Here is a 27034-nt window from a genome sequence, read left to right as displayed (position 1 = left end):
GCTAAGGAATGAGTAAGAAGTGAGTAACAGCTTCAGGATTTGGCCTTTCATTTATATTCCAGTGCTTTGCTTCAGTGACAGAACACAATGAACTTTGGAACAAGACATTGAGGAGGAGGAGGAGGAGGAGATAAATGGTGTTTTTTTTAAATTGTTGACTTGTTTATGCCTTTTGGTGTAAACTCCCCTGTTCCTCTATTAGAGGTCTGGACAACCTCATAACTCAGGACATACTGAAGGCTGGATTTTGAGCTCAGTCAAAAAGATTTCTGCGGGATAATTTTAAATTGCATTGTGGGAGTAGTTTTTCCTAAGTTCTCACTTAGAGACTGAAAGACATTTTACTGGAGAACCAAAATCAGACTTCAGCCACCTGAAACAATGCATTGTGTAGTTAAACAAAGGGCCAGATTCAGCCTTGGTGGAACTAAGGAACCTGGCAATAAAAAAAATTGCCACAGGAAGAGGTTGTGGTAACAGAAAGTGGCTTCAATCTCCCATCCACCAGAGGGAGCATCCACCCCAGTGAGTAGTACTGTCTGGGACTGGTCATAGACAGAGCAGCAATGAGGAATGTTAGCAGGAGCTCTGAGTGGTAAACTTATGAACAGCCAGGCAACAACACTACTGGCCTTCCTTTCATGTGAATCACCCTTCCTCCCGCAGTGCAGAGAAAATCAGCTGGCACGCAAAGGTATAATTGACACCTCGCTGTGTCAGCCAGAGTAAATCCAGCCCAAACGTGTAATTTTACAGTAGTCAAGTCTTTTCAATGATTGTTCATCCAATAATAAAGCAGAATGGAATCCTGTCTGGGTCTCTCCCACTGAGCTTCCAACCAACCACCACTTTGTATGATACCACCTTCTTAGCAAGATAGCTACTATCAGCAGTGGGTTCAGAAATGACAGCTGGACAAAGGACAATTGGCCTTCAAATAAACCTTGCCAAGCTCATCATCAGAAGCAAGCTCCCCACAGACTAGGACACACCAACTCAAAGCAGCATCAAACCCTGCCAGAACAGATGCGAAACCTGCAGACATATCTCCATTGCTAGGATAATCAATACTTCCCACAAACACTTTTCAAGATCCATGGGTCCTACACATGCCTATCACAACATGTGGTGTATCTCATCCAGTGCGCTAAATGCTCCAACATGTGGGTGAAACTAGGAAATCACTACACTTTCAAATGGACTCGCACAGAAAAATAAATGATAAAAACACCACATCACCTCTGGGGGAACACTTTTCACAGAGCGATCAGATCAATCCATATCTGACCTCTCAGTCCTTGTCCTCAACAGAAACCTGCACAACACCTTCCAAAGATGAGCCTGGGAACTTAAATTCATAACTCTGCTAGACACTAAAAACTAAGGACTTAACAGAGATGTTGGGTTTATGGCTCATTACAACAATTTGTAAAACACTCTACTGCCTGCTAACCCTTAATTGCCCACTTCATTTTAAGTGATCTCTGGCAGCATGTGTGAATCTGCTACACTTAATCTGTGCCAACTTGTATTTAGCTTAGATTCTCTGGTTACCTTCCTTAGATCTGAAGAAGATACGCTGTTGGGTAGGGATAAGGTCCAGAGTGACCTAGACAAATTGGAGGATTGGCCCAAAAGAAATCTGATGAGGTTCAACAAGGACAAGTGCAGAGTCCTGCACTTAGGACGGAAGAAACCCATGCACTGTTGCAGGCTGGGGACCAACTAAGCAGCAGTTCTGCAGAAAAGGACCTAGGGATTACAGTGGACGAAAAGCTGGATATGAGTGAGTATTGTGCCCTCATTGCCAAGAAGGCCAACGGCATATTGGGCTGTATTAGTAGGAGCACTGCCAGCAGATTGAGGGAAGTGATTATTCCCCTCTATTCAACACTGGTGAGGCCACACCTGGAGTACTGCATCCAGTTTTGGTCTCCCCACTACAGAAGGGATGTGGACAAATTGGAGAGAGTCCAGCAGAGGGCAATAAAAATGATTAGGGGTCTGGGGCACATGACTTATGAGGAGAGGTTGAGGGAACTGGGATTATTTAGTCTGCAGAAGAGAAGAGTGAGGCGGGATTTGATAACAGCCTTCAACTACCTGAAGAGGGGTTCCAAAGAGGATGGAGCTAGGCTGTTCTCAGTGGTGGCAGATGATAGAACAAGAAGCAATGGTCTTAAGTTGCAGTGAGGGTGGTCTAGGTTGGATATTAGGAAACACTATTTCGCTAGAAGGGTGGTGAATCACTGGAATGCGTTACCTAGGTAGGTGGTGGAATCTCCATCCTTAGAGGTTTTTAAGACCTGTTTTTTTTACAATGCCTTAGCTGGGATGATTTAGTTGGGGTTGGTCCTGCTTTGAGCAGGGGATTGGACTAGTCTAGATGACCTCCTGAGGTCTCTTCCAACCCTAATATTCTATGATTCTAAGATCTGTGAATCTCAAAAGCTTGTCCCTTCCACCAACAGAAGGTGATCCGATCACCTACCTTGTTTGTCTCAACTGGAATTAAAAACATTGGGTCATATTCTATTCTAGCGGTTCTCAGACTGTGGATTGAGAACCCATACTGATAGGAATGGAAGCTTTGCCTGAGATAGTGGTGCAGGATCAGGTCCAACAGCTTGAACCACCTTTTGTTTGTAAGGATACTTGTTCTGATTCTGTGCTGAATGTCCACTCATATTGCAGTGCTCCTGATTCCTGGGGCCTTGTTACTGAAATTATACAAATGGGTTATATGGCTTGGTTTTTATATGGGTTCCCTTACATCATCTATGAGAAAACCCCAACCTTAGTTGGGCTTTGTCATTTTTCATTCTCTTGGTGCAGCTCATTCAACATCTGCTGTGATGACATTTAAATAGTCATGGAGAATAGTTATGTACAGCTTATTCCAATGATTTCTTATCAGGGATAAACTTTTTAATTTTTGGATGGGGGGCACATTATGCTGTTTTTTGCACACACTAGTCTCACACATCACCTAACACACCTCTTGTTCATATCACTAAATGGATTGCATTGCTTCTCATGTACACCTACCTGATGATTGACCCCTATTGGCCGTGCATGGTATTACTTTTTTCTATGTTGCTATGCTTGTTATTTTTCTTTATAGGGTTTGCCCTGTCGTAGACCTTGTACAACTTCATCCAGTTCACTGAAGATGCACAAAGCCTATATCAGGGCACAATTTGCCCCACTATGCTATCCTTAATCTCTTTTTCTGTTCCATTGTTTCCCATTTCTGTTTGGCTTCTTTCCATAAGGCTTTGGGTTTCTCTTGTTTCTTCCTCCTGGCTGCTTTTTGGACAGTTTTCAGCAAAGCCTTGTTTGTGGCATTGGTGATCCCTTCCGGCTTCTTTCAAAACTCTGAGTTGGTTTTGGCTCTCTAGTTGGTATTTATGGGCCCAGTATTGCTCTTATTGAAGACAGTGGCAAAAACTCCCGTTGAGTTCAAAGTGAGTGAGACAAAGTGAGTTCAAAGTGACTCGGTCCCTTCTTTTCTCTGAAAGGCTTCCAGAGCCTCTCTAATTATTTTCTTTTTATGAGTTTCTGCTTCCCTGTCTGGGTGCTTAGTTTGACTTTTGCTTTTATTGCTATCTTTATGGCCCCTTCACATAGTTTTTCAATTCATATACAAACACATCCATGAGGGTCTTGGGCTGATCTGTGGTGAAGGATTTCTCTTTTTGGACCTATTAGGCTTTCTCCTTGCCCTCTCTCTTGCATTCTTGCATGCTAAAGCAGGCCATCAAGGATTTTTTATTATTTATTATTGGCAATTTCCCTAACAGTGATTCTTCACCCCAGTGTCTCTTAAGGAACATAAATTTCTGCCTTGTTTTATCATTATAACAAACATGGTCACATGCAATCAGATACCACAGTCTTCAGTGGGGCTCAAACATAGGCCCTTCAGCACCAGAAGGACAAGCCACTAGCATCTCGGGCTACAGAACTAATTTTATTAGCAAGCAGTGGGCTTTGTTTGCTGGAGCCAACCGTTAGGGATGGGGAGCCACGACCAATTTCACTGAGCCAATATACTGTGTCATCATTATACATTATTATTATTGATTTGTGTTGTGGTAGCGCCCAGGAGCTCCAGTCATGGACCAGGGCTCCATCGAACGAGGTGCTGTACAAACACATACGTCATATCTTTGGGAATAAGATTTGCCAGTTAATTGTTTCCTGCTTTGGTTGCTGACTGCACAAATATTATTGGGACATGCAGAAAGCATGGCGGCTGGGTTTTTTTGTTTTAATTTCTCAGCAATAGAACGGTGGATTTAAAAATCTTTTGCAATCTTTGTTTCATTCTAGATGCTTTTAAAATGCCCCTTAAAGAGAAAAATACACATAGTTTTGAAGCTGTAAATAGCACTAATGCAAAGTAGGGTGTCTGACAAACTGCAAAATATGGATATTATTTTTTATGAATATGGTGCATGCTTCTGTGTGTTTGTTACAATGGGCTATTTGCTTTGGAATTAGATCAAAAGGGATTGTTAAAGGAACCAAGCAGGAAAGGTAAAACAATGACACAAAGGAATCCTTGCACAAACAATAAGGAATCTGTTTTGGGGGGAATACACTCTACTAGTGCCAGCCAAGCTAAATATGGTTTACTCCTCCCAAGACTAAATCTAGGCCCAAAAGGAGGATACTAATCATTAGGGCAGTGGTTCTCAAACTTATTTGACCATTCCCCACTTCTTTGTGTCTGTAGTAGTTTATGCCCCATCCTCCTTCTGGGCACCTGGCCAGCAGCTGCTGCTCTCTGGCCACCCAGCTCTGAAGGCAAAGTGGAGAGCCTTCCAAGCTGGGCAGCCAGAGAGTGGCAGCTGCTGGCCGGATGCCCAACTCTGAAGGCAGTGCCGCCGCCAGCAACAGTGCTGAAGTAAGGGTGGCATGGAATATACAACTGTATGAATACAGCCGTGAAATTTGCTTTTTATGCCCTGACCAACCAGTTAAAAATATGTGACTTCTCTGTGACTTAAGTAGATCCATGCTGCCTATTAATTTAATTGGGTGACCCCTGGTTCATATGTTATGTGAAGAGATAAATAACACTTCCTTATTCACTTTCTCCACACCATTCATGGTTTTATAGACCTCTATCTATCTATCATATCCCCCTCAGTCATCTCTTTGCTAAGCTGAACAGTCTCAGTCTTTTTCATCTCTCCTAATATGGAAGCTATTCCATATCCCTAATCATTTTTCTTGCCCTTCTTTGTACTTTTTAAATTTCTGATGTATCTTTTTTGAGATGGGGTACTCAGAACTGCATACAGTGTAAGGTACCATGGATACCATGGATATGCAAGGTACCATGGATATGTACTGTGGTATTATGAGATTTATTGTCTACTTATCTACCACTTTTCTAATGGTTCCTAATATTGTTAGCTTTTTTGACCGCTGCTACACATTGCGCAGATGTTTGCAGAGAACTATCCACGATGATCTCAAGATCTGTTTCTTGAGTGGTAACAGCTAATTTAGACCCCATCATTTTATATGAATACTTGGGATTATGTTTTCCAATGTGCATTACTTTGCATTTGTCAACACTTGAATTTCATCTGCCATTTTGTTGCCCAGTCACACAGTTTTGTGAGATCTCTTTGTAACTCTTTGATGTCTGCTTTGGACTTAACTATCTTGAGTAATTTTGTATTGTCTGCAATACACCTCACTGTTTACCCTTTTTTTCTAAATCACGTATGAATATGTTCAACAGCACAATACAGATCCTTGGGCGAACCCTGCTATTTACCTCTCTCCACTGTGAAAACTGACCATTTATTCCTATCCTTTATTTCCTATCTTTTAACCAGTTACTTATCTATGAGAAGACCTTCCCTCTTATCCCATGATTCCTTACCTTGCTTAAGAGCCTTTGGTGAGGGACCTTGTCAAAGGCTTTCTGAAAGTCCAAGTACACTATATCCAATGAATCACCCTTGTCCACATGTTTGTTTACCTCCTCAAATAATTCTAATAGTTTGAGGCATGATTTTCCCTTGCAAAACCTCTGTTGACTCTTCCCCAACATACCATGTGCATCTGTGTCTGATAATTCTGTTATTTACAATAATTTCAGCCAATTTTCCCGGTACTGAAGTTAGGCTCACTATCCAGTAATTGCCAGGAGCACCTCTAGATCTTTTTTTAAAAATTGGCACCACAGTAACAGACCTCCAGACATCTGGTACAGTAGCTGAGATAAGCGATAGGTTACATACCAGTTCTTCAATCATATTTGAGTTCCTTGAGAATTCTTGCGTGAATACAGTCTGGTCTGGTGACGTATTACTGTTTAATTTATCAACTTGTTCCAAAACCTGCTGTATCAACACTTCAATCCGGGATAGTTCCTCAGATCTGTCACTTAAAAAGAATGGCTCAGGTGTGGGAATCTCCCTCACATTCTCTCCAATGAAGACCAATTCAAAGAATTTATTTAGCTTCTCTGCAATGGCCTTGTCTTCCTTAAGTGCTCCTTTTCATACCTCAATCGTCCAGTGACCCCACTGATTGTTTAGCAGGCTTCCTGCTTCTGATGTACTTAAAAATCTTCTTTACAGTTCGTTTTTGTGTCTTTTGCTGGTTGTGTTTCAAATCCTTTTTTTGGCCTGCCTAATTATACTCTTACACATGACTTGCCAGAGTATGTTCCTATTTTCCCTCTGTAGGATTCAACTTACAAAAAGACATTATTTAAAAATTGGTTCTAACCCCCTATTATACTCTGTTGTTTAGCCATCTTAGCATTTATTTATTTTTTTGGTCCTCTTACTGTTTTGTTTTAATTTGGGGTATACAGTAACTCCTCACTTAAAGTCGTCCCAGTTAACGTTGTTTCGTTGCTGATCAATTAGGGAACATGCTCGTTTAAAGTTGTGTAATGCTCCCTTCTAACATTGTTTGGCAGCTGCCTGCTTTGTCTACTGCTTGCAGGAAGAGCAGCCCATTGCAGCTAGCTGGCAGGGGCTTGAAACCAAGGTGGACCGGCAGCCCCCCTATCAATCAGCTCCCCTATGTTCCCTGTGCAGCAGCTACCCAGCAAGCTAGCAATTGCAGCTGTCCCTCTCCTCATTGCCATGCGCTGCTCCTGCCCTCTGCCTTGGAGCTGCTCCCTGAGACTCCTGCTTGCTGTGCGGGGGCGAGAGGGGGGATAGAGGGGGACAATGTCAGGGTGTCCCCCTCCCCCTGCTCTGCACCCCACTTACCCCATCTTCCAAAGAGCAGGGGGGGACACAACAGGGCTCAGGACGGAGGGAGCTTGCAGCAGCTGTGGTCTCAGCAAGCTGATCTAATTAACAAGGCAGTGTACTTAGAGGGGAAATGCGCATATCTCCCTCTATTCTTGCTGCCTTGCAGAGTGAGAGAGTTAATCCTTGAGGGCTCAGCCAATCGCTAGTTCATCATTTAGCAGTAAGGGAAATATCCCACCCTCTGACTCCTCCACCTCAACCAAGCTTCACAATCATCATCACTGTGTACCAGTATTAAATTGTTTGTTTAAAACTTATACTGTGTGTGTGTGTGTATATATATATATATATAGAGAGAGAGAGAGAGAGAGAGAGAGAGAGTCTTTTGTCTGGTGAAATTTTTTTTCCTGGAACCTAACCCCTCATTTACATTAATTCTTATGGGGAAATTGGATTCACTTAACATCGTTTCGCTTAAAGTTTCATTTTTCAGGAACATAACTACAACATTATATGTGGAGTTACTGTACATATAATTTGAGCCTCTATTATGGTGTTTTAAAAAAAAGTTTCCATGCAGCTTGCAGGCATTTCAGTCTTGTGACTGTTCCTTTTAATTTTCCTTTAACTGGCCTTCTAATTTTTGTGCAGTTCCCCTTTTTGAAGTAAAATGCTACTATGGTGAGTTTCTTTAACAAGGATGTTAAATTTAATTACACTGTGGTCGCTATTACCAAGTGGTTCAACTATATATAACCCTAACCCTAACCCTGTGCAGAACTTAGGACTAAATCAAGAATTGACTGTCCCTTTGTGAATTCTAGGACTAGCTGCTCTAAGAAGCAATCATTAATAGTGTCTAGAAATTTCATCTCTGCATGCATCCAGTTCTGAGCTGACATGTTCCCAGTCAATACAGGGATAGTTGAAATCCCCCATTATTATTGGGTTTGCTGTTTTTGTAGCTTCTCTAATCTCCCTGAGCAAGCACAGTCCTTGCTTTTTCTGTTGGTCTCTGGAGAATGCAGTTTGAACCAGTATGTGCAAGTCTTACCAGCTGGTGGGACCTCTTAAGAGGTGTTACAACCTGAGTGAATTTTCCTAATCATTCCCCAATATTCTTAGTGGGCTATGGTCTACCTCTTCCATGGAATTATACATAATCCCTGCCCACAACGATACATAAACATAATATATTAAGATCTTCTAAAGATATTGCAGGAAATAGCCATATCTGTCACAACCTCCTTTCTCAACCATTGTGGATAACACTACCATCCTATCTGTCACTCAGGCCTGTAACCTGAATGTCATCTGGAATTGGAACTTGACTCTAGCTCTTCACATCCAGACTATGCCTCAATCTTGCAGATTTTTTCAACATCGTATCTGTACGATGGGGCCTTTCCTGTCAATCCGTACATCTAAAACTCTCATCCAGGCTCTCATTGTCTCCCATTTCAATTACTGCAACATCCTTTTCTCTGACCTTGACGAATGCAGTCTTGCCCTGCTGATATCTATTCAGAATGCTCCTAGCCTGTGGCTTTGACCATGGCACCCCTCTCTTTGCAACGCTTCACTAGCTCTTTCTTCCCTAATGAATCAAATATAAGCTACTTGTCTTCACTTTCCAGGCCCTTCATGACCTATCCTCACCCTGTCTATCATCTGTCATCAGTATCAAAAAGTCAACTCCAGCCTCTGACTGGACCATGATGTCAGCCTCCATCACCCACCTAAATTTTCAAACAAGCACCTTGGTGTTTTCTTTCATGCTGCTCCTCATTTTTGGGATCCCCCATAAACATCCCCCAAACTAACTCATTATCCTCCTTCAAAAACCTTCCTTAATCCACTACTGTGCTCTCAGGCTTACAAAAAATGTGACAATGGTTAAGCTGTTGGTGTGCTGACAAATATTGTCTCATTTTTTCCTTGTACTCCCCTATCTTTTGTCTCTTGTCTTATACTGACATTGTAAGGTCTTTGGGGCAGGGACTGTCTTTTGGTTCTCTGTTGGTACAGCACCTAGCACAATGGGGGTGGGACTCCTAGGCACTATGATAATAAACAATAATAAAATAATGCAACAAGCAGTCTGCTTCTTACTATCCAGACATGGAGGTACTGGGCTAGCTGAAATGTACGAAAGCTTATAAGGAAAGATTAAGGGTTCCGTAAATGGAAATATACATGTTGACCTTGATTGTTTTTAGCATTTGCTATGTGTGCTTTGTACCTTTGGGTGAATGAATAAATAACTACTTTGTTTAAAAAAAAGAAGGGTTGGGTTTTTTTAGTCACTTTAACCACCTCACTGGTCACAGGTCCCTAAAGTGAAAGGGCTCACAGATGCCAAACCGAGTTGGGCCTGTCATTTTAACATGATTGATCCCCAGAAACCCTATCCCTGTTTGGTCAAACTGTGGGAAAGAGATGCAGGAAGCCAGGCCTGTCACCTAAAGGGTGCACTCAAGAAGGACTAAAGGGGTCCAAAATGCCATTGGTCCTATAACTGTGACAGCATGAAAACAATTACCTAGTAGTGGTAAACTCCTATTTACAAATCTCAGCCCTGGTACTGCAGTACTTAATCAGGCAAACCTCCCATTGCCTTTAGTGGGACTTTTGCCTGAGAAAGGTAGTTGAATAATGCTCATGTAACTGTCTTAGTGAGATGAATGTCTATACACTCCTCATGCATTGATGGAAGACTAGGCCCTCAAGTGCAGTACATATACTTCAGCATCAAAATTAGGTAGCAAAACCCACAGTACTTCTAACTGAGTACAAGCTATAAGTGATATAAAAGAAAAAATATTTAAAGAGTACTATTCAACATGAATAATGATGGCAAAATCTGGCCCTATGTTTTTCTCTGTTACACACTTATTCACAGAGAAGCAGTGTTGTGTATTGGTAAAAGCTCAGAACTAAGACCCATGACTTCGGAATTCTATTCCCATCTCTGCTAATGTGATCAAGCAAGTTACTTGATCTCTTTCTGCAGGGCCGCCCAGCGGATTCAGGGGGCCTGGGGCAAAGCGGGGGAGCTGCAGCGCTTGTACTCACCTGGTGGCGGTCCAGGTCTTCGGCAGCATTTTGGCAGCGGGGGGCCCTTCAGTCAGTCCGTGTCTTCAGCAGCACTGAAGGGCCCCCTGCCACCGAAATGCCGCCGAAGACCCGGACTACCGCCGGGCCAGGGCTCGTGGGACCCCTGCAGGGCCAGGGGCAAATTGTCCCACGTGCACCCCCACCCCCGGGGGGCCCTGTCTTTCTGTGCCTCAGTTTATCGGTCTGTGAAAGAGATGATAATGTTTACCTCTCTCACAAGGGTATTAAGAGAATTCCTGATTAAAGAGCTTTTGAAATAATTGGATGAGAGGTGATGTGTATTATTACTTTTACTGATAGCACTGTTTTCATAATAAAAACAAAGTTTGATATTGTATATAGGTTTCACTAAAGAATTTCAATTATATTACTGATATAGATCAGAAAAATTTGAGTATGCACATCCTTTAAATGCAAATGTAATGGATACAAGATATGTATCTTAATGTATATCTTGAGTAAACATACTGAGGACTACACCATAATGGGAAACAGATTTTGTGCTACAGTGTGCAATCATGCATTTACATCTAAACTGGACTTTGGGTTTATAAAACAAATCTTAAATCAATCATATTCAAAGGACATATCAGCAGTTCGCATATTTGTAAAAGGCTTTCATTCCAAGAAACCCTTCAGTGAAAAAACTTGGGAAACTCACTGCCCTGCTAGAAAGAAGGGGTGAGATAACAATTCAAGTCATCTGAGAAGAAATTTGAACAAACACTGAAGACAACAGAATAGAAACCAGATGCAGGATATTCGTTCACAGTTCTGTGAAGAAGGTTTTGGGGTTTATTTGAAATGCAGTTGGGAGAAAAGGATAAATTATCGATGAAGAATGTGTGCAAGTTCAGCTGTGGTTAATGCTGAAGTTGTGCCCACTGAAAGAACAATGAAGCACAGTTTTACTTCTCAAGCTACAATGAAAGATATTCAGCTTAATCATTTATTATTATTTGTAGTATTATAATAGTGCCCAGAGGCCCTAACTGAGATCAGGGTCCCATTCTGCCAGATGATATATGTACATGTAGGAAAAGATAGTGTTCATAATCTAAGACAAGATGCAACAAGTGAGTGCAACAATCAGAAGGAATGGGGAAGGAGGACAAAGTAAGTAGTAACAAGAACATTAGTTTAAAGGCTAAATAAATGAGATAAATATCAGAAGCCTCTACTGGCCATGTACCTAGCTGTTATCAGTTGGCACTTTCCTGTACGCATCATGGTAGATGTGGGTTTTGAGCAGGGATTTGTAGAACAGGATTTATGGACTGGTTCAGGAAGGGTATGTCATGTATAAGGGGGGTAAAACAGCATGAAGGTGCCTATCAGAAAAATTAGCAAAGAGGCACTGGAGACAGGTGGGAGGGAAGATACAATAGTAGCTAAATTGAACATGTATAAACGGGAGGATCAGAAGCTTGCCTGTTCCCCTTCAGAAAAGGCAGGTAGCAGAGGGATTCTAAAGTGAGAGTGAGGTGGTCAGAGTGATAGTCCACTGAATATGTTGCCAATGTAACACAGCTCTTAACAACTAACATTAGCAGCTATTTTGTTATTTACCAATAATAAAACAATGAAATAATGAAGAGAACAATAATGCAAAAAATGACTTACAGTACAATGCTTAGTAATGTAATTATAAATCCTCAATAGCTACTCTGTTCCTGTAGGACAGCTGGGTGGAGTCAGAGCAGGGATGACTGTAACAATGCCAACATTTCAACCATGAATAATCATTGATAGCTGTTTTGTGCTCGCTGTTAACATATTATTAATGTATCCCTGACGGGCGACCAGAATCATCAGTAATTCTTCTCCAATCTGCATGATTACTAAGTAGTCTATCCTGTGCATTCTGAGGTTATTATTTTATCACCGCACCAATATTAGTTTGTTGCAGTTGGAGCACGTTTATTGACCGCTATTGCTGCTGATTACCCCCCTGTCCAGGGCGCAGCTGGGCCCTCCCTGTGGTTTAGTGGCGGAGGGACTGGGGGGCTGCACCCCGTTACTCCGCGTCACCGGCAGGGGATCCCCTCGGGGTACAGCAGGAGGAGCCGGGGGCGGCATGGGGCGGCTCTCCCCGGCCCTGCGATGAGTTTGCCCAGCCGGGCCGGTCTCAGCCCCGGGAGGCGCCGCGGCTGAGCGCCTGCGCGGAGGGGGAGCCGAGCCCCCATCCCCATGGAGAGGCCGGAGGCCGCGCCGCTTGGCGCTAGCCACAGCTGCCAGGCGGGCGAGGCTGAGCCGGGCCCCGGGCCCGCGGAGGAGGAACCCGGCGGAGGAGCAGCGGGCACGGTGAGGGGGCCGGGCGGCCCGCGAGCGGGGGCGGCCCGGCTGGGGAAGAGGGGGCGGGCGGGCTCCGCTCCGGCCTAGGCGCCTCTGCCGAGCGCCGCTCTTTCCTGCGGCCGGCGGCCGCTCTGGGAGCAGCCGCTCGGGGCGGAGGTAGCGTGGGGCGGGCTGCAGCCCGGGTGGAAGGGGGCAGGAGAGAGGAGCCCAGGCCTGGGCAGAGCCGGGCAGGACAGTGGCCCGAGTCCTGGGGGCGGCAGCCTGGGTGTAGAGAAGCGACAGGTGGAAAGTGCCTCTCCCCAGCTCACCTGCCCGCCTGTGAATTCCTCTCCGGGGCGGTTCCCCCGCCCTGGGCTTCGCACTCCTTGTCCAGACGCCTCACTAGCCCGCTAATGGCGCGTCCTTTGCCACCTTCCTTTCTGGCTGGCTCCTGCCTTGTGTTGGCCTTTGCCAAACCTCCCCCTGTAATGCCAGAACCTTTGTCCGACTCCCCCGTTCCCGCCAATGCCACACACAAATCATTGCGCCTACTAAAGGTAACGTTTCTTCCTGTGGTGCCAGGAGCCTGCCTTTGTGTGCTCCTGTCTGATCTGTGTTTGCCGTAAGTACTGCATAGAGTGGCCGCCCCTTATTTACTGTAGAAGCTAAATCTTTGTGCCTTGACTTCCCGTCTGTGACCAATACCGTGCCCATCTAGAAAAAGGGAAATGAGGACAACTCAGGGAATTACAGACCAGTCAGCTTCACTTCTGTCCCCGGAAAAATAAGGGAGCAAATAATTAAGCAATCAATTTGAAAACATCAAGAACAGGGGTGGGCAAACTTTTTGGCCTGAGGGCCACATGGGGGTTCTGAAACTGTATGGAGGGCCGGGTAGGGAAGGCTGTGCCTCCCCAAACAGCCTGGCCTAGCCCCCGCTCCCTGACTGCCCCTTTCAGAACCCTCCCCCCCATCCAACCCCCCCGCTCCTTGTCCCCTGACTGCCCCCTCATGGGACCCCCCCGACAGCCCCCTCCCAGGACCCCAGCCCCTATCCAACCCCATCCCCTGACCGTCTTGACCCCCTATCCACACCCTGACAGACCCCCCTGGGATTCCCACACCTATCCATCCCCCCCATTCCTTGTCCCCTCACCGCTCCCCTCTCTCAACCTCTGCCCCATCCCACTGTCCCCTGACTGCCCCCTGGGATTTCCTGCCCCTTATCCAGCCCCCCCTCTCCCTGCCCCCTTAACATGCCGCTCAGAGCGGCAGGACTGGTAGCCACGCTGCCCGGCTGGATCTAGCCATGCTGCAGCACTGTCTGGCAGGAGCTTGCAACGCCACCGCCCAGTGCGCTGGCGGCATGGTGAGCTGAGGCTGCAGGGGAGGGGGTAAAGCAGGGGAGGGGCCGGGGACTAGCCTCCATGGCTGGGAGTTCAAGGGGTGAGCAGGACGGTCCTGCAGGCTGTAGTTTGCCTGCCTCTGATCTAGAAGTTTATAAGGTGATAAGTAACAGTCAACATGGATTTGTCAAACCAACCTGATGGCTTTTTTTCATAGGGTAACAAGTCTTGTGGATAGGGGGGAAGTGGTAGATGTGGTATATAGACTTTAAGGTCAGAAAGGACCATTATGATCATCTAGTCTGACCTGCGCAATGCAGGCCACAGAATCTCACCCACCCACTCCTGTAACAAACCCCTAACCTATGTCTGAGTTATTGAAGTCCTCAAATCGTGGTTTAAAGACCTTGACTTTAGTAAGGCTTTTGATACTGTCTCGCATAACATCTTAAACAAACTAAGGAAATACAATGTAAATGGAGCTATACTATAAGATGGGTGCATAAGTGATTAGAAAATCATTCCAAGAGAGTAGTTATTAGTAGTTCACAGTCAAGCTGGAAGAGCATATCAAGTGGAGTCCCAGAGGGATCAATTCTGAGTCTGATTCGGTTCAATATTTTCATCAATGATTTAGATAATGGCATTAAGAGTGCACTTACAAAGTTTGTAGACGATACCAAGCTGGGAGGGGTGCAAGTGCTTTGGAGGATAGGATTAAAATTCAGAATGGTCTGGACAAACTGGAAAAATGATCTGAAGTAAATAGGACAAATGCAAAGTACTCCACTTAGGAAGTAACAATCAGTTGTATGCATACAAAATGGGAAATGACTGCCATGGGAGGAGTACTGCAGAAAGGGATCTGGGGGTCATAGTGGTCCACAAGCTAAATATGAGTCAACAGTGTAACGCTGTTGCAAAAAAAAAACAAACAAAAAAAACCATCATTCTGAGGGACATCGTGTATTAGCGGGAGTGTTGTAAGCAAGACATGAGAAATAATTCTTCCTATCTACTCTGGGCTGATTTAGGCCTCAACTGCAGTATTGTGTCCAGTTTTGGGCTCCATATTTCAGGAAGGATGTGGACACATTGGAGAGAATCCCGAGAAGAGCGACAAAAATGATTAAAGGTCTAGAAAACATGACCTATGAGGGAAGATTGAAAAAATTGGGTTTGTTTAGTCTGGAAAAGAGAAGACTGAGAGGGGATATGATAACAGTTTTCAAGTATGTAAAAGGTTTTTAGAAGGAGGAGGAAGAATAATTGTTTTTCTTAACCGCTTGAGGATAGGACAAGAAGCAGTGGGCTTAAATTGAAGCAAGAGAGGTTTAGGTTGGACATTAGGAAAAACTAACTGTCAGGGTGGTTAAGCACTGGAATAAATTGCCTAGGGAGGTTGTGGAATCTCCATCATTGGAGATTTTTGAGAGCAGGTAGATGAACACTTGTCAGGAATGGTCTAGATCAGTGCTTCTCAAAGTCGGGCCGCTGCTTGTTCAGGGAAAGCCCTGGTGGTCCGGGCCGGTTTGTTTACCTACCACGTCTGCAGGTTCAGCCGATCACAGCTCCCACTGGCCGCTGTTTGCTGTCCCAGGCCAATGGGGCAGTGGGAAGCAGTGCGGGCTGAGGGATGTGCTGGTCGCCCTTCCCACAGCCCCCATTGGCCTGGAGCAGCGAACCGCGGCCAGTGGGAGCCACGATCGGTCAAACCTGCAGACACGGCAGGTAAACAAACTGGCCCAGACCGCCAGGGGCTTTCCCTGAACAAGCAGCAGCCTGACTTTGAGAAGCACTGGTCTAGATAATTAGTCCTGCCATGAGTGCAGGGGACTGGACTAGATGACCTCTTGAGGTCCCTTCCAGTTCCATGATTCTATGACATGCCTTGTTTTCCAATCTGTAAAATGGGGATTACACTTACCTCCTTCTCAGCGGCGTTTTGAGGCTAAACCCGCTAGCACATGTGAAGCACTTTTAGACCCTTGGGTGGAAGGTACAGTAGAAAGGTATTGTAACAAACAGAATTATATTAAAATAACATTAGACTTTTCTGAGCGTCTCTGCTCACACATTTCTTCCCACTAACAGTGAATTTTGACCATCAAACCTATGTATATTCATAATTTTCTTTGTTTTTTAAATAAAACAGAAATTTGTGTAAAGGAGTTGGAGCAGTGATAATTTGGAGCTTATCAGTGATGGTCTTACTTGATAGTCATATCTTTTAAAAAGATACTAAAGCAACTTTTAAAATAGATTGGAATGCATCTTGTTGGCTCCTAATAAATGGCATACCTGTTTCATTGGGATGACTGTCAGGAAACCGATTCAAAATGATGGTTTAATGACACACCATGGCTTACATAGTGTAATCTGCTGGTGATTTACCAGTATTCAGGTGAGTTTATACTACAAACTTTGCGCAGCTGGCCCTGGTTTGAGCATTGGCCTGCTAAACCCAGGGTTGTGAGTTCAATCCTTGAGGAGGCCACTTAGGGATCTGGGGCAAAAAATTGGTCCTGCTAGTGAAGGCAGGGGGCTGGACTCAATGACCTTTCAAGGTCCCTTCCAGTTCTAGGAGATTGGTATATCTCCTATTATTATTATAACTAGTGTTGTACAGGGAAATAAGTGTTAGCTATATGTATGCAAAATTAAGACGTACCCAAGTGTTCCTGGTACTCTCACCCATGTGATTCTCTAATAGTGGCTTGAAAATTGGCTGAACCTACAGGGCATGTCACATAAACCGTTGTAGATGTAGTCACAAAAGAATGTTTAGTTCACTCTACATCTAGACCTTTATTGCATTGTCAGACTAGGATCTTAAAATTCTTTGGCACTTTCTAAGTAACCTTGTTTTTATGAAAACTATTAACAAAGAATTTCATTCAAAAGGTGGAATGAAAAAGTCCTTTGAGGAGACTTGCAAACTCTGCTCTAGAGTCTTAAAGTAACTTCTTCATTATAGATGACCCAAAGCCTCAGGACAGCAGGGATATGGTAGGAAATTTAAAGCTACCTGGAAGGGTCACTATCTGATTATTAAACATTAAAAATTCTGTTTGTTCATTCTTTAGTTACTCTTAAATAGCACTCTTTCAAGGGTGGCTGATACTTACATAATCTGCTTCTGAAGTATCACTTTCACAAATAATATAGACCCTATAATTCTAAGTGATCTGATTAAAGGAGATGAGTATGGGTGTGGTGGGAAGTGGGGGGACTAGGAGGTGGCTTAGTAAAGATTTTGTCACAGATATTTTTAGTAAAAGTCACGGACAGGTCACAGACTTCCCTGAATTTTTCTTTATTGCCTGTGACCTATCTGTGACTTCTACTAAAAATTTCAGTGACAAAATGGGAACAGAGAAGGCTCCAGCACCCATCACTAGTGCTGGGATTCTAGGGTCCCCCGCCACCAGCACCGGCGGCTTGGCTGCTGCGTGAGCCCCCCTGGGAGACTCAGCAGGTGGCGGGGCGAGTGCTTCTACAACCCTTATGTGTTGCAGAAAATGTCTCCAGTGACTGACCCAGAAGGACACACTGGGGATGGTCCATGTTTACACAGCTCCAGTGGGCCCAGTATCCACTGCATAAGGAACAAAAATTTGATAATGGGCTCTTCAGTCTAGCAGACAAAGGTATAACAAGATCCAATCGCTGGAAGTTGAAGCCAGACAAATTCAGATTGGAAATAAGGTGCACATTTTAACAGTGAGGATAATTAACTATTTTACAAGGGGTTGTGGTGGATTTTTCTATCACTGACCATTTTTAAAATCAAGATTGGATTTTTTCTAAAAGTTATGCTCTTGTTCAAACAGGAATTAATTCAGGAAAGTCTGATAGCCTATGTAGACTAGATGATCACTGCGTGGTCCCTTCTGACTTAATCTGTGAACAGGTACATAGGGGTTGTGGCCTCTATTTCAGCCTTACAGCGTGCTTCTCATTTGGATGATACAGAGCACTTTTGGAAACTTGTGCTGCAACGTGCATGTATAAGATTGCTAGCACATCCTTTGCTAGATTTTTTTTTTCTACATTTCCTCAAATATACCATTTCCTGGAATATTTTTGTTGGTCTTAGACCGTAATTTACATAACCACATTCTGCTGTTTCCAGCATGTAATGCTTGGTAGGACAGCTCATATGTATCACTTTACAATATATCTTTATAGCAACTAAAAATACAAAAAAAAACCACTGCTGTGAGTGTCATCTAGGTCGGTCTCTTGGATGAAATGACAAACCAAGGTCCTGACCAGATTCCATGTAAACTCCCTGAAATCAGTCAAGTTGAATTTCGGCTGGACGCTGATACTAGCACATCTAGCTCTTGTTTAAAAATCACTCAAGAGGTAGAGGTGATAGTTTCAGTGACCCACCCAAATTCAACTTGACTAATTTCAGGGTGAGTTTATGTAGGGAGAATGTAGTTTCAGTAGAACAAGGCTTTTGTTTTTTGTTATAGTTTGTCTTAAACTGTTGGGTAGAATTTTGCACTATTCAACAAATGCCACGTCCTGCTTTTCTATACTGGTAATTTCCTGAAAGTCTTTCACCAATGCTAGCTCCAAAGGGAGTGCAAGTTTAGGCCAGCCGCCATTGGTTTTTATTGCTGTATTGTCTAACTCTGGTTGTTCATACTGTAGAAATTAAACTTTCTTCTTCTCCAAAAGCTCAGTGATAAAACCATTTTTTAGAAGAACCCCCACTAAAGAAAAAGGCATTTGTATGTATGGTAAATCTGTTTTCTGTTGACACCTGTTGCAACTTCCAGTAGATGAAGGTGTCCTTTATATGTGCATACATTTCTTTCTACATGAGAGCTGAGGTTTTCTGTAGTTTCTAAGGTTGCTTATGACATGAACCTTTCACTGGAAAAATTAGGAGCTGCTGGATTACATTTTAGAGTAGAGGAGAGGTTAGTTCCTGTAGAGCACCAAATGCAGTCCCTCCCCACACAGATCCATTCACAGTACTGCTGCAAAAAATCACTTTCATCTCTCATTGCTTTGATCAGATCACCCCTCTCTTTGCATCCCTTCACTCGCTCCCTTTTCTGCATCACATCAAACATAAATTGGTTTTCATTTTCAAGGCCATTCACAGCCTACCATATGCTATCGAGATGTTGCCTCCTGCCTCCACTCTACCATTGATGCCAACTTTCATCATCCACTTGTTAAATTTACAATAAGCACCTTTATGCTTTTGTCCATCCTGCCTCTCATGCATGGGAGGAGTTCCCTGTAAGCATGTGCAAAGCTATCTTATTGACCTTATTCAAATCCTTCCTTAAAATGCTCCTTTACCATAAAGCCTACAACAACTTGACGGTGGTCAGACAGCTGATGTACTGAGATTGCTGCCTGCCACTTATACTGACTAATATTCTTGCGGTTTTTCTTGTGCTTCCCCATCTGTCTGTATCCACCTGTTGTCTCTTGTAAGCTCTTTGGGACAGGAACTGTCTTTTCGTTCTGTGTTTGTACAGTGCTAGCACAGTGAGGATCTGATCTATGCCTGGGGCTTCTAAGTGCTGCTGCAAGATAAATAATAAAATAATTCTCGGCGTTACATTGGGAAAAGCTAATAAAGTGGGATGGCGGGGAGGGGAAGGAGGAAGGAATTGATGCATATTTCTTTCTCAAATGACTTGTGTGACCCTTGTAACTTTTCTTCTAAGATGATGGAAGATTGTTTATCAAAGAAAATAGAGATCACTGTCTCGGAAGCAGAAAAACGGACTGGAAGAAATGCCATGAACATGCAAGAAACCTACACTGCTTACCTCATTGAGACAAGGTGGGTAATAAGAACTAAGGTGAATGTAGGTTAGTAGATGAGCTATTTTTTTTTTAAAAGGTAGAATAGCTTCTGATTGTACATTATTTCTTTAAAACGCCTATTTAGAGTCCAAGTGCAGTTACAGTGAGAGAACTGGGTTAGTTTCTACTTTCAATTATACAATATCTATTTATGTAGGAAATAGTACAACTTTTTATGTGAAAATGTGGGAGGTGACAAAGGGGTAGAGGAACTCTGGGCTGGTTTACACTCTGGAGGGAGATCGATCTTAGTTATGCAACTTCAGCTACGTGAATAACGTAGCTGAAGTCAACATACTTAGATTGACTTACCGTGGTGTTTTCACTCGGTATGTCCCGTCGATTCCCCTTGCGCTTATCATTGAGGTGGAGTACTGGAGTCGATGCTAGAGCAGTCGGTGGTCGATTTATCGTGTTTATACTAGACACGATAAAACGACCCCCCACTGGATCGATCGCTGCCCGTTGATCCAACCACTAGTGTAGACATGCCCTCTGGATGAGCAGCTCTAATCCATATTGTAGGTAACTGTTCATCCTGTGTTTTTTGGAAGGTGCATCTGGAAGATTTTTTAACACTGTGTTAAACAACAACCTTCCTTGATGCATGCTTGAGTCTCAGGGTGAAATGTGCTTGGTCAGAATGTACGTTGTGGCTGAAAATAATGACTTATTTGGCATACAGGAAAGCAAAGGGATCTCATATTTTGAATTGTGCTAGTTAAGTCAAAACTCATAGCATTTAGCTGTATGCTAAATTTATCTATTTTTTTTTTTAAATGGTACTGATGAAATCAAATTAACGTTTTCCTCTTTGAGGGGCATTTTAAAGTAAGCATTTAATTAACCTACTTCTCTTACCAAGTACCAATTTGGGCATACTTTTGTTGTTTTTTTTTTTAATTAGCAATTGTTTTTGTTGCTTAAATGGTTTTTCAAATCAGGTGCTATTAACTGTCTACGTAATGCAAATATGGCAAATACATTTCTGTCTATGCAATGAAGATTGCTTGCAATTGTAAATGTTCAAACAGTAGTGAACAAGTGTAAATAAAAACAGGTCAGACTTTTTCACAAGATAGATTTCCACCTGTCGAAGAGCCACTTTGATACCTTTACTCACTTTGGAAAGCACTTTATTCCCTAAGTGGTCCCATCAATGGGATAGCTTGTGGAGATTGCTGCTATTAAAAAAAGTAAAAGGTTCACAGTCCGGCCCTAGATAGGGTCCTGTACCTGTTGCCATTGACATCAGTAGCATATATATGTATATGTATGTATATTTTATGAGTAAATCTGGAAACGTGAAGTCTACACAGAACTTTGTGAAACTAACAAAGTTTTAATAATCTTTTACATAGATACAAAATTAATATATCCTGAGGAATTTAAATTGCAACATAAGTGACATTTCCCATGATATGAGGCACCCAGTTGTTAAGTAGTTAAGTGGCTCTTTAATTTGTAATGGCTTTCAAACATTCCTTTGTAGGATAATTTATTTCACACTGATTGTTGATACTGTAACGCTACAACATACTCATGCAGAAATACCTTTGTTATATATTATGCTGAATTCTAAGAATAGGTCATGACATCTTCTTTTTTTTTTTTTTTTTTGTGCATCATGCCTCTATATGCTAATAGAGTACATGAGGTTCTCTCTCACTTTGGAAGTTTAACTTCTTAAAAGAGAAGCTCCAGGAGAGAAATTCCTGCTTTATTTGTATTTATGGGTGTAACATACATATTTCCCACCACTGTAGTTTGGGTAGTTGGTTACATGTGCCTTTATAAAACCATAGTACATTTTAAAGAAAAAAAATCCTATCTTAAAGTTAGGGATGTAATGAATCTTTCGTTTACCAAAAATACCATTTTGCCAGTATTTGTATTTGACAGCTAGGGAAGGGCAAAATCTGAATAGGTCTAGTAGCTAGCTGTGATATGAAGCGCACTCTGGTGTGCCTCTGTTAGAGCTGGGCAAAATTTTCAGGTAACACTTTTTTTTTGCCAAAAAATGCATATTTAAGTTTGACCAAAATATTTTGCAAATAATGTCAAATTCACGAATTGTTGTGGCTGAAAATACCAAAACAATTCTGAAAAAAAAGAAACATTCTGTTTCAATAATTTCAGAATAAACATTTTGATCTTTTTCTTTTCAGACTGATTTTTCCTTCAGTTTTATAAAGGAAAAGCCTTCAAATGAAATATTTTGGTTTTGAATGAAATGTTTTGTTTGACCTGAAACAATTTTTTTTTCTGGTTCGGCCAAACTGGAAAATCATTTGTTAGCACAACTCTAGTCTCTCTATCCAGCCCTAAACCATGCTGATGCCTTCTCCAGTTCCCATCATTTTTGCTTGCACAGCTCTTTCCCAGTGCCAGAGATGCCTCTCATTGGTCTTGCTTGCTTGCTACCGCTCAGATTCTTATTCAGTGGTCAGCAACTACAAAGGCTAATTACACAGTTGTCAGACAAATACTGAAAATGTGGATTTGTCCCATTCTGTTTGCAAGGAGTGCTGGCTTCCCAGTACAGATGTAGTTGCAGACTATTAAACTTGCATCATACTGAGCTTGTAAATTTGAGTGGGCTTCACAATATGCCTGAAGATAATAGGATATTTTGATGTTCTGTAGCTAAGGAATAAAATTCAGTTCACAGTAGTATGAAAGAAGAACATTCAGTAACAGTTGCATTATATTTACCATTATTCATGGGTTCCAAGGCTTCCACTGTCCAGGTTTTAAATATTTTTTTTAAGTCAAATTGTACAAATAACTAAGAGTGAACTAAACTTGAATGCTCCTCGGCAGTCAAAAAAGTTAATAAAATGTTGGGACTCATTAAGAGAGGGATAGATAAGACAGAAAATATCATATTACCTCTATATCAATTCCTGATACGCCCACATCTTGAATACTGCATGCAGATGTGGTCGCCCCATCTCAAAAAATATATATTGGAATTGGAAAAGATTCAGAAAAGGGCAACAAAAATTATTAGGTGTATAGAACAGCTTCCATATGAGGAGAGATTAATAAGACTGGGACTTTTCAGCTTGGAAAAGAGACAACTAAGGGGGGATATGATTGAGGTCTATAAAATCATGGCTGGTGTAGAGAAAGTAAATAAGGAAGTGCTGTTTACTCATTCTCAAACACAAGAACTAGGGGTCACCAAATGAAATTAATAGGGAACAGGTTTAAAACAAACAAGAAGTATTTTTTCACACAATGCATAGTCAACCTGTGGAACTCTCTGCCAGAGGATGTTGTGAAGGCCAAGACTATAACAGGGTTCAAAAAAGAACGAGGTAAATTCATGGAGGATAGGTCCATCAATGGCTATTAGACAGAATGGGAAGGGATGGTGTCCCTAGCTTCTGTTTGCCAGAAGCTGGGAATGGGTGACAAGGGATGGATCACTTGCTGATTACCTGTTCTGTTCATTCCCTCTGGGCACCTGGCATTGGCCACTGTCGGAAGACAAGATACTGGGCTAGATGGACTTTTGGTCTGACCTGGTATGGCTGTTCTTATGAATGTGCCTTGGTAATGGAAGATAAGTATGTGGCTATTGGAAATGTACCAAGCTGGGCACACGTACAAACTGAGCTGTGAGAAGACCTAATGTGTTTCGAACTATCCCTGGGAGTCAGTGAAACCCACTAACTGGTTTGTTTCAAAATGCAAGTGATAGTATCTCCATCTTCCTTTAGGAAAAGGATGTATGCAGTGCATTTTAAAGTTTTACCCACACCATCATCTGATGGGATTTCCTTATTGATCTGTTGTTTATCAGTGACCATTAGAAAACTTGGTGTGGATTTCTTTCTCTGACAACACATTGCAGCACTGTAGGCTGCAAAAGTCCAGCACATCTCAGATGTCGGACTTCCCAAAGGGATCCCATTTTATTTAAATTCTTGGTTTACATTGTTAGCATTGACTCAATAGATCTTATGGATAAAACTTTTTTCTTCTGTTTTCTATTTTCTAAGTCTTGAGAAAGCGTATCCACATCACAGCTTCCACAAAATCACTGTCAGAGCACTTGTTCTCTTCAAAGCACTTGATAAACATACATCAGTCTTTGCAGTACCCCCTTGAGAGAAATAGGTAAATGCCATCCACATTGTACAAATGAGGGAGAGAAGCTAGGGTGAACATGGGTGCCTAAAAGTCAGGCACCTAAATAATAGTTGCCTGATTTTCAGAGATGCTGAGCACCTGCAACTCCTGCTTCATGCAGGAGGAAATGCAGGTATTCAGCACCTCTGAAAAATCAGACAACTTTTAATTTAAATAAGTGTTTTAGGTACCCATCTGAAAATGCTGATGCAAGTGATTTTGTTTGATGGCAGCTCTCTTTGGCAGCTTTCAAACCTGCTAGTGTCTGGTAGAAACAACTGAAATGTGAGACAGATGAATGAAATGTGGCAGCGTGGAACACAGGTGGGCCACAACTGACAAACTAAATGGCTTTTAACCATGGAATCTGTTCAAGAGTGGTTCTCTTTTTAAATCCAGTTTGTCTTAAAAAGAAAACTGGAAAAAGAGAATTTCTATCACGTGCAACAATAAAGATACTGTCATTTGGGCTGTTGGCAGGGTTTGAACCTAAGACATACGGAGCTAAAGTATAAAGTTTTAGCCTTCATGTAGACTAGCCAGTAGAGGGAGAAGTACTGAAACACATACCTGACTATTTGCTATGGTGGTAGAATGTTATCAGGAGTCCCGGATTCTAGTCTTGCGTCTGGGAAGAGCATGGTGTAGTAGTTAGACAGGATAGCTAAGTACCTTAGTTTGTTGCGTTCAGAAGGAAAGCCAGTGGGGCAGCATGGCTTTGACCCAAGTTTTGTTTCTAGTTCTGGTAGAAATGATCTTGTAAACTCTCAGCTAAATTATTTGTAAAATGGGAGAAATAATACTTGCCTCCCCCTAGGGTCCGTTGCTTAACTGTAAGGGGTTTTAAAGTGTGTATATATAAATACAGATAGTGAGAGAAGTGATCCTGGAATCCATAGCCTGCTGGCTCCTACCTCAGTGCCCTTTCCTTTACTCCAGAGTATTGTGAGGGTTTCTGTCTTCTCCATGGAACATAAAGTAAGTTTCACAATTCTGTATTATTCCATGAGGGCAGTATAGTACGTCAGCACTGACCTAGGTGTTCAGATTTCATGGTGAAGGCATATGACCAGATAGGTATGATGTAACCTATAAAGATGTTAGAATGCAGGCTTTACTTTAAAAAAAAAAAAAAACCAAACAGAAAAAAGATAAGAAAGTATACATCTCTACATTGGGCAGGATGACTATTCACGATGTAAGTAAGAATATCTGCTAAATCTAAGATAATACTAAACTAAACATGGTAAGTTTGTTTGTGTGTATTATTTTTTCTTTTCCTAAATATCTTTCCACTGCTGGAGGCACAGGTTCAGGTTTAGTCCATATGTTGACTTGACCCTTGTCCTAAAATCTTATTCAGGAAATTTAGGGGGATGAACCCTGCTAACCCTGGTTGGTTTGGTTTTTTTTGGTTTGATTTTTTTTGTTTTTGTTTTTTTTGTTTTTTACCAAGTGGTGATTCTTGGGATGCAAAAGTGTTTTCTGTCAACAAAACTACCTTTTATCAATATATTTTGGCACACTATGATCAATAACTTGCAAAGGATGTTTGACATTACTGTCCCTTAATGGCTCTTATTCTGTTTGTCATGAGACCCCAGTATAGAGATCCATTTTTGGAGAGGTAGTGAAGGAAGGACTGCGTGACTCTTCTAACAGGTACACATATACAGCATCTATATAGAGAATCAACACGGTGTGTTTCAGTGGAGCAACAGTGTCATTTATTGCGTGAATGCTGAAAGATCAAAGGCAAAACCTAACCATGTAACTTAAACAGTCGAAAGGGGGTGTTTGGTTTTACAAGGAAATAAAGCTCATATGTTTCCTTCCTTTCTCATTTAAGATTCATGAAGTAATTTCTCTTTGTATTACATTAAGAGCTGTTTAATGGCTCATTTCAGATCATTAGTTTATATAGCAAATGGGAAGACGTGAAGTAGATGAGCTAAATTTTTCACATTGGCACTTTGAATTAGGGTAAAGGAATGTGGCTTTTAGAGTAACCTAATCTCCTAATCACTTATGATAACATCAGTTATGAAGGTAAAAGTTGAAGGTTTTAATGTTTGTCATTTAATTTTTTCCAGGCAGGCTGGTTCAGCCAATGAATAAAGTGTATTGTTGGAACTGTACTTCGAGGGGAAACATATGGTTTTCCTATCTGAACATTGTACAAGCATTATATTGTATTTTTAAAACCAAAACAAATTGAAAAGTTTGATTGAATGTCAACAAGTGATTATGATCTTAATTGAAGCTGTGTCTACAATACTTGCATTTTATGATGGAGTTCATGATGTGGCCTCAAAAATTAGATGGTAATGAAGGTATTAAGTGTAATGAGTACCTCTGTGAATTTCTACTTCCTTTTGGAACAAGTTCCTTGGGAGACGGATTCTTGTAATCGGTGACATTTTATGGCTTCATAATGCAGCCAGGTGGAGACGTATTTTATAAGATTAAAAAATGCTTTTTCCCATCGTGTCTGCTTCTCCCAAATCCATCCCCACAAAATTCCAGTCCCTCATTAGTACTGTATAGAAAAAGCCAATTCTGTGGATGAAGATTCACAATCCAAGATTTGTATGGTTTTTGTCCATCACAGCTCTGCAAAAGCATCCGCTCTTACTTTCCCAGTCTTATCCCACTCAAACTCTCCAGTTCTGTGTATTTCTCCAAGTTACATATCATCCATTTCCATCCATAGAGGTGGTGTTTCCTCTCTTAACTATTCACTGCAGCAAAGCTAAATGGAAAGCTAAAGCTAAATGGAAATCCATTTCCATCCATAGAGGTGGTGTTTCCTCTCTTAACTATTCACTGCAGCAAAGCTAAATGGATTCTTTGCTTCAGTCTTTACGGCTGAGGATGTTAGGGAGATTCCCAAACCTGAGCTGGCTTTTGTAGGTGACAAATCTGAGGAACTGTTACAGATTGAAGTGTCAGTAGAGGAGGTTTTGGAATTAATTGATAAACTCAACATTAACAAGTCACCGGGACCAGATGGCATTCACCCAAGAGTTCTGAAAGAACTCAAATGTGAAGTTGCGGAACTATTAACTAAGGTTT

The 27034-nt window shown here is 42.1% G+C and overlaps 2 protein-coding genes across 5 annotated transcripts in view; one reads left to right on the top strand and one right to left on the bottom strand.

Annotated features, from left to right (window-relative positions):
- LOC123378359 (TGF-beta receptor type-2-like) overlaps positions 1-27034 on the bottom strand; it is a 148159-nt gene that overhangs the window by 62347 nt on the left and 58778 nt on the right. The window contains exons 1-2 of one of the 3 annotated variants that reach the window (XM_045032022.1): positions 12959-13098; positions 11979-12064 (exon numbers count right to left, since the gene is read on the bottom strand). The exons of 1 other annotated variant lie outside the window; for it this stretch is intronic. The gene's annotated coding sequence lies outside the window, so the exon portion shown is untranslated. Of the gene's footprint in view, positions 1-11978; positions 12065-12958; positions 13099-27034 lie in introns of those variants that run through there. One more of the 3 variants, XM_045032021.1, reaches the window with a different exon arrangement.
- SNX4 (sorting nexin 4) overlaps positions 12282-27034 on the top strand; it is a 58008-nt gene continuing 43255 nt past the window's right edge. The window contains exons 1-2 of one of the 2 annotated variants that reach the window (XM_045032024.1): positions 12282-12659; positions 19678-19796. In XM_045032024.1, the coding sequence (XP_044887959.1) occupies positions 12546-12659; positions 19678-19796 (233 nt within the window). In that variant the 5' untranslated portion in view covers positions 12282-12545. Of the gene's footprint in view, positions 12660-13027; positions 13187-19677; positions 19797-27034 lie in introns of those variants that run through there. The other variant, XM_045032023.1, reaches the window with a different exon arrangement.

The sequence above is a fragment of the Mauremys mutica genome, chromosome 10, assembly GCF_020497125.1.
Source record: "Mauremys mutica isolate MM-2020 ecotype Southern chromosome 10, ASM2049712v1, whole genome shotgun sequence".
Lineage (NCBI taxonomy): Eukaryota > Metazoa > Chordata > Testudines > Geoemydidae > Mauremys > Mauremys mutica.
This window is presented reverse-complemented; position numbering and strand designations above follow the sequence as displayed.